At 42.8% G+C, this 7,327-nt stretch overlaps 1 protein-coding gene across 3 annotated transcripts in view; it reads left to right on the forward strand.

Annotated features, from left to right (window-relative positions):
* ECPAS (Ecm29 proteasome adaptor and scaffold) overlaps positions 1-6,620 on the forward strand; it is a 60,227-nt gene extending 53,607 nt beyond the window's left edge. For 2 of the 3 annotated variants that reach the window (XM_030257668.4, XM_030257667.4), the window contains exons 44-49: positions 448-640; positions 1,206-1,350; positions 1,956-2,061; positions 2,216-2,304; positions 2,877-2,948; positions 3,787-6,620. In XM_030257668.4, coding sequence (XP_030113528.4) covers positions 448-640; positions 1,206-1,350; positions 1,956-2,061; positions 2,216-2,304; positions 2,877-2,948; positions 3,787-3,926 — 745 coding nt within the window. In that variant the 3' untranslated portion in view covers positions 3,927-6,620. The remainder of the gene's footprint in view (positions 1-447; positions 641-1,205; positions 1,351-1,955; positions 2,062-2,215; positions 2,305-2,876; positions 2,949-3,786) is intronic. The other variant, XM_072922066.1, reaches the window with a different exon arrangement.
* Positions 6,621-7,327: the final 707 nt, after the last annotated feature.

Raw genomic sequence — 7,327 nt, forward strand, 5'->3', positions numbered from 1 at the left:
ATCTCCAAATGGAGGTTGTTGTACAGTGTTAATGCATATAGCGTACTAAGGAGATTATAGAAAGTTTGTCATCACCATCCTGAGCTCTTATCGGCATATGAGGAGCAAGTGATGCTTCAGAGAGACCTGCAGAAGTAAATGGTTGATTTAGAAAGGAAGACAAGGATGTTGAGAGGCCACAATTGCTTAAGAGGAAAGACCTTAAATGGGAAAAGGAGGAAGAGGTAGAAGAGTAATGAGGGAGCATCTGCCTTGGAAGCATATGAGAAAAGAAGAGAATAAAACAGGGAGAGCAGACAAACAGTGAGAAAGCGCACCCCAGTGTAACTTCTGTTGCAATTACTGCTAGGCAACTGAGTGCCTGGACACAGGAATTAACTCCTCTCTGGGAACAGCAGATTTTGAGACGAGATTAACATAATAGTGTCCGTGTGCCTTGCATTTCAGTGCAGAGCTGCAGAAATCAGTGCCGGGTCAGCCCACCATCACAGATGTTGTCCAGGCTCTCCTGAAAGAATGTCGTAAAGAAAACCTGAAGTATAAGATGGTGGCACTGCGCTGTGCAGCTGGGGTGCTGCAGGCAACAAAGGAAGACCACTTCCAGGAACTTGCTGATATCATCTTCCCCATGATAAAGAAGGTGACAGTTCAACTTTTTGAGTTTTCTCTCTTTCAAAGCAGAACACCCAGGTGGTGATAGTTCAGTGATGCTGTCTGTATGCCAGACTTCTGCCCAGAGGGCTGATGGTGGGAGGGATTCCCCACACTCAGCCAGATCTTTGGTGGGGCTGAATACCAGATAGTTGGTGAGCCCTGGGGTGGTTCTGCCTGTGCTGTCCAAATTCTTAATTAGCCCAATTTTTCTTACAGAGTACTGCCTGTGATATTCACCACTGTCCCCTTACCACTTGAAAAGTTAATTCCTGACTTCTCTATAGGCAGCAAAAGGCTCCTGGGAAGCCGTGTAGGGTGCTTGTGTTTAGTATCAGCAAAGCTTTGCAGCTCGAAGAGTGGGACTCGTGTAGCACAGGCACGTGTCTGGGTGCCAGGCCACAGAGCCCGCTGTGTCCCTCTGCAGGCTGCCAGCAGTGCCAGAGCTGGGCTGGTGTGTGCAGGCTGCAGGGGAAGACCCAGCTGCACTGCATTGTGCACCTACCCTGCCCTCATCCTTCTGTCAGTCACACCTTCCCCCATGGCCTCCACAGAACTCCCTGGAGAGCATGGGAGCAGCTTTTCCAAAGCACGATGAAGAGGATGAGGACATGAGGGAGAAAGAGGTTCAGATGGAGTCCCTGATCTGTGCCTTCGAGACCCTGGGCAAAGCCTGGCCAAGGAGCCCAGAGACACAGCGTAAGTCAGCTGATGACTAGCAGAACAAATTATTTTCTCTTAAAATGAAAAGCAGAAGAAGGGAAAAACCTGGAGATCACATGCAGAGTGAGAAGAGTGCAGGAAAGGATGCAGGATCTCCCTGCAGGCAGATTGTAAGGGTCTTCAGTAAGACAGCTGCCCCAACAGCTTTCATGCAAAATAAGCCATCATTGGGAAAAAATCTTTACTGTTGTCTTAAATTCACTTCACAGAAATGTTCTGAGTTTATAGGTGTGCAGGATGAGTGAGGTGGCTTGTCTAATGAAAAGAAGCCTAACTCTGCTGCTCACATTTATGTTTGCATCAAAGTCTAGTACAAGAATTGTGAATACCTGGAGAGGGTTGGGAAAAGGTTGCTTTTATTAGCATGCCAGAGTGTGTAATGCAGCTGTTTTGTCTGCCGGCATTTTTAATAAGTGAGTTAATGTGGTGAAGATTTTCAGGGTCACTCGTTACAGGATCTTGACTTGGTCATATGATTAACTTGATGTCACTTGTTTGAGGAGCACTTTGGAGACAGACCAGTAAGTGTTTCCTTCTGCCTTTCCATGTGGTAACACAGTTATGCCCTTATTCTCCTGTAGGTTGCTATCGCCAAGAGTTTTGCAAGTTAATGTGTGACCGTCTGAAACTCAGCACATGGAAAGTGCAGCTTGGAGTGCTACAAGCTATGAATGCCTACTTTCAGGGGTAATTATTCTTTCTGCATTCTACTTCAGTGATTTGTCTTCTCTTTCTTCCTTGAAACTGTTTAATGAATTTGATGACACTGAATTCCATGGAGAAGTTGAGCAAACTTCTGTCCCAGTGATGCAGGATGCCTGACTGTTTTTGCATTTGACAGGCTAATGCTGTTTGATGAGGAGCACTCTGACCCTGTGGCTTTGACAGAAATACTGTTGGAAACCTGTTCCTCTATCACCCATTCTTTAGGTAAATGGACTTCTCCTGGTTTGTGATGGATGATTAATTACTTGTTAATATCGTTGTCCTCTGGGGGTTTGTGTGGCAGAGTTGCAGAAGTTGTCAGTGGTAGCAACTTAGTAAGATTTTAGCTCAGAGACCAAGTAACTTTGTGACAAGCTTGTGCTTGATGGCTGGCATGGGGTTTATGTACCCTCACTTAATCCTGCTTGTTAACACTTGTATGGTCTCTAGCCAGTACAACTCATTCTGTTACACACAGTTGTCTGCCATCACCCTGCAGCTATGGCAGAATTTTGTTCCCTGTTGAAATAAGTAAGAACAGCAGCTCTGTGGTAGTGGCAGAGGCAATGCACAAAATCTAGTTGACTTGTCAGCCTCCAGTTGTTGACTTTCTGCCATTGAAGTGTGCCTAGTGTTTAAGAGGGCACTGCAGACTGACACCACAAACAAGAGCTCGGTGAAGTGTGTTAGCAAAAGTGGTCTGGAGATCACAGGGGTGACTGCTTTTTGTAAGGTTAATGCATTTGATTCTCAACGTGGTTTTGGGTTTTCTTGTCTCTTTTCTTTAAATCTCTTAGAAAACAAAAGCTACACATCCATAAGAACAGAAGCTTTGTCTGTGATACAGCTGCTGCTCACCAGACTACAAGGTGAGACTTTTTACTTGCCACCTGGAAGAGCCACTGTTTGGTAAAGATGGCACCTGGCTGTATGGCCTGGAACTCCAGAGAGATGGCCTTACCTTCTGCTTGCAGCACTGGGTGGTTCTGGGGAAGCTGGGACTTGGAAGTAAGGCCTTGAAGTAACTGAAGCTAATATAGAGTTCTAAAGTACCTTTGGATACCATTTCCTTTGGTGAGGAAAACGTTCACTAAGGAGAGTCCCACATGGAGCTCACAGAACTGTCTTGTCAGATCTGTCTGTGTAATGTTCAAGCTCCATAAAGGGGGGGGGATCTCCTCTTAGTACAGAGGAGTGACTTTTATATTTCCAGTGTCAAGTTTGGTTTCTCATTATTATTTAGTGTTCAACCCTTGCAGAATTGTCTTCATAGGGTAAGGTCTTCTTAGGTCTCGGGTTTATACGTGTCTGCAGTTGTTATGTAGCAAATTTTTCCTTTGGGTTTCTGGTATGCATTTCTTTTTCCTTTATTTGGGCAAAAATCTTACATGCCTCTTTTATGAGCCATTTGCAACATGGGAAACGTGGTTCTTCAGGCCTTTGTGTTCACACGTTGCAGGCTTAGACAATAACAGCTGGTCTAGAGAGGTGCAGCTCCCTGGCAGGAGGCAGCACATGCACCTGAGCATCCAGGTGAATCTGAGTTCTCCTGGAAGTGCTGTATGAACTGTGAGTGAAAGGTTGAAGCAGTCACTCTTTTAGCCTGTGTGGGGAAAGCAATGTCCTTTTGGAATTTTTTTGTTTTGTTTTCTGGTGTTCATGTTCACAGTGTTCATGTTCAATGTTTGTCTGTCTTTATCTGCACAGAAGCTCAACAGTGGAAAAGCCTGACACAAGAAAGCAGAGAGCACCTCGTTCATTCATTGTCTACGATGGCATCAGATAGTAGACCTGAGCTACAAGAGAGGGCATTTGTGTTGAAGAGAACACTTGAAAATCTTGACTAAGTTGTAAAACATAAATTTCAAAGTGCCATGTAAAACAAAAACAAAAAAGTGCAGTGGTCTGAAAAGTGGGGAAATGAAGATTACTCTGTAGGATGCATCATTCCTGGCCAAAATAAAAAATGCCTTAAATTCTTTTCCCCATTAATATTATTTTTACTCTTAAACTGATCATTAGTTGTTTTATCAGCAAATATCATCTGCCCTAGAATGTTTGTAAGTGTGAAACATAAAAAACACAAGGGCAAGATGCTTTTTTTTTTTTTTTTGACTAGGCAGAAGAATGTTACTCAGATTCTCTTTGTCCTTCAGAAAAAACTGTTAAAAATCCACCAGCACAGAAAGTAAAACTATATTTAGTTTTCACATTTTTTGTATGTAGAGATTTGTTAACTGGTGTCTTCTCCAGTAGTGCTGGTGTTTGTTATCTGTAGAGAACAAAATGTTTCCCTTGATGAGGCCTGTGTTTGACTCCTGTGGTTCCCAGGGGCAGGGTTTCATCTGACACCCACCTCTGCTTCTGCTTGCTCCTTCCTTGCAGCCTGTTGTCTGTGCGTTATAAAAGGCAGAGTACTGTTAATGTCACTCCTTTCTCCTTTTCTGACCTCAGCATGGATTGACCGAGACTATGCCTTCCCCAGCTGGCAACCTTGGCCTCCCAAATGTCAAATGAGAACTTCTTCCCCAAAAAGGATGCACAAGAGAGCACTTTACTAAGCTGTCTGGGACAAAGTTGAGCCTAGTTGGTACCCAGGTGGAACACTGCTCTTCTCAAAATTGTTTTGCATGGACACTCCTTAGCTCCCAGAAATATAAAAAAAAAAAAAAAAAGGAAAACAAGCTTTTTTAGATATGTTTTTGAAGAGCGTTTGAAGTTTGAAATGACACATTTTTTTAATAGTAGTGGTAATGTTTTGTTCCCTTCCTGTTCGTAAACCTATTCTTGCTTTGGAAACCTGTAACAATTTAGACTTGTCAATATTTGTAAGAAACTGAATCATCTGTCATTTATCAGAGCCCAAGTCATGTTGGTTTCTAGCAATTTGCACTTAAGAAGATTATATCTGCATTAACATGGGAGTAAAATTGCTGTATGGTGATGTGGCCCTGTTGCCTGTCTCCTTTATTTTTTCCTTCTTCCTCTGACAAAAGACAAATCTGACCACTATAACAACAAACTTTAATAGTGTGAAGATAGCACTGCTCCATAATCTGACCAGTATGTGTACAACTTTTTGGGGATAAATGCTTTGCTGATGGTGAAATAAAATCATTAGTGTGGGCAATATCGTGTTCATGGCTTTCAGCACCAGGAGGCTTTGTTTCTTTTCTTGCAGTCTGCAGCTCCTTTCAGATCCGCTCTCTTAAGGAGAGGATTGCTCAGATGACATCATGTTTCCTCCATGCCCATTTATTCAGATTCAGGTATGCAGTACCTACTTTCCCCTCAGGTGCCATTCCCCAGTCCGTTTCCTGATACTGTAACAATCTTGTTGTCTGACTTGCTCTCCATAGGGAAGAATGTAATTTGTGCACAGCTGGTAAGAGAGTATCAGGAAGAAGTGGGCAGAGCTGTCCCACTGTGGGTCTTGTGATGCAGAAACCTCAGCAAGCACTATTGCATTGTACATTAGAACTGGTCAGTGGGCAACTCCTTGGTGCTGGGAGCTGGTGCTATGATGTTTTGATTTATACCTTGTTGCAGGGAGCTGCTCTTTGTTTACGTGTAGTTTGAACTATTGAGCACAGTGTACATTTTAGAATTTTACTGGGCAAATAATTTTGCAGTATCTTTAAAAAATTTGCTTACTGTGACATATAATTGACATGTAGTGTCATGAGTGCCCATTTTATTTTATTATTTTTATTAGATGAATATTACTGGTGATGCTTTGCTGTAGCAGTTCATTGTCTGACTTGGGTTTTTTCATATTGGTGAGTGACAGTAACAGAAAAGCAAGAGCCTCCATGTCTCTGGCAATTTGAGCTTTCACTGTGGACTGGAGTATTCAGAGGCAATGCCTAGTATGGTCAAATGACTGTACGTAGAATAACTGTAATCATTGTCAATAGCAACCTAATTTCTCTACTGGGGATTTACACTAGAGGGAAGAGCATATTCTAGGAACTCTATAATAAACAGCTGGATGAACAACTCTGGCCAAGAGTGTTAGGAAGGTTAGAGATGGTATGACACTTTCTGAATCACAAAGCAATATGTCTTTCTCGTGATTACAGAGCAGATTCAGAGCTCCTCTCTAAAGCATGTGCCTATACACAAAACCTACCTGTACGAAAGTCAATTAAGTCAGAGGTTTGATTTCTACCCCGCTCACATTTATAAACTTGATAGGACTAAAAAAAAATAAATAGATGTGGCCTTCCTAGAGTTTCTCCTCTAAAAGTGATTGCACTATGTAAAACACACTGTACTTTGCCCAGCACGGGCATTTCTTGTGCTGCTGCAATGCTTTGTATACCTGGAGTGCAGTGCGCAGACTTGACTCTAGCACTCCTGCTCTGACTTACAAGCTGTTGCTTAAATTGATGTATATTGAGAAAAGTTTTCTAATGTTGCAAGATCTCCATCAAATTTATTGCAATCTGTACTGTCCAAATATGTGAATGGTCTGACTGAAAGAAAACCCTCCTGCTTACCAAAAAGGTAAAAACTAAATAAAAGCTGCATGACCTGTTCCTTGGAGTAACTGGTAGTGTTTTTTCTCCTGCGGTGGGTATTTTATAGTGTTCCTGTGCTTCAGATTCAGCCCACTGCCCTCCCTTCATGGAGACACATGGTGGTTCTGCAGCCCTGTGTGTTTTTGAGTCCATAGCTTGGTCCCCTGAGACCAGGCGGGGCTAGGACATGTGTCTGTACTACAGACACATTCTTTTGCAGTCTTGTATGTATTACATATACATGGTAGATGAGCCATGAGATTGAAAACTTACTAAAATAATATTCAAGAACTTCAGTATTTCCAAATTGTTCCAGACATGCACACATTTCCCCCCTGTACTACCTCAATTATATGTACTTTTCTAAACAGTATTCAGAAAGGAAGAAAAAGAAGGAAGGGACACAAATGAGGTAAGTAGAGGACAGCACACAAACCTTACCTATGCTGGACACCAAGTGACAGAAGCATCATCTGGCAAGGGAAATGCTGTCAGACCATACACCCACCATACACAGACATGGGTCCTGTGCTGCGGTGAGCAGAGACCTACTCTGTAGTGCTATGATAAAGCTGGTTTGGACTTGAGCCCCACAGACGTGTCATTTCTGGCCAGTGAAAGCAGCAGGATACATTCAGGTAAGAATGTAAAAACTCAGGGTTCAATTCTGAGAAGGCACTGTTCAGTGAAAAACTTAGAGGAAGGCAAGCACACACACAACCAGG

This window comes from Taeniopygia guttata, chromosome Z (genome assembly GCF_048771995.1).
Source record: "Taeniopygia guttata chromosome Z, bTaeGut7.mat, whole genome shotgun sequence".
Classification (NCBI taxonomy): Eukaryota; Metazoa; Chordata; class Aves; order Passeriformes; family Estrildidae; genus Taeniopygia; species Taeniopygia guttata.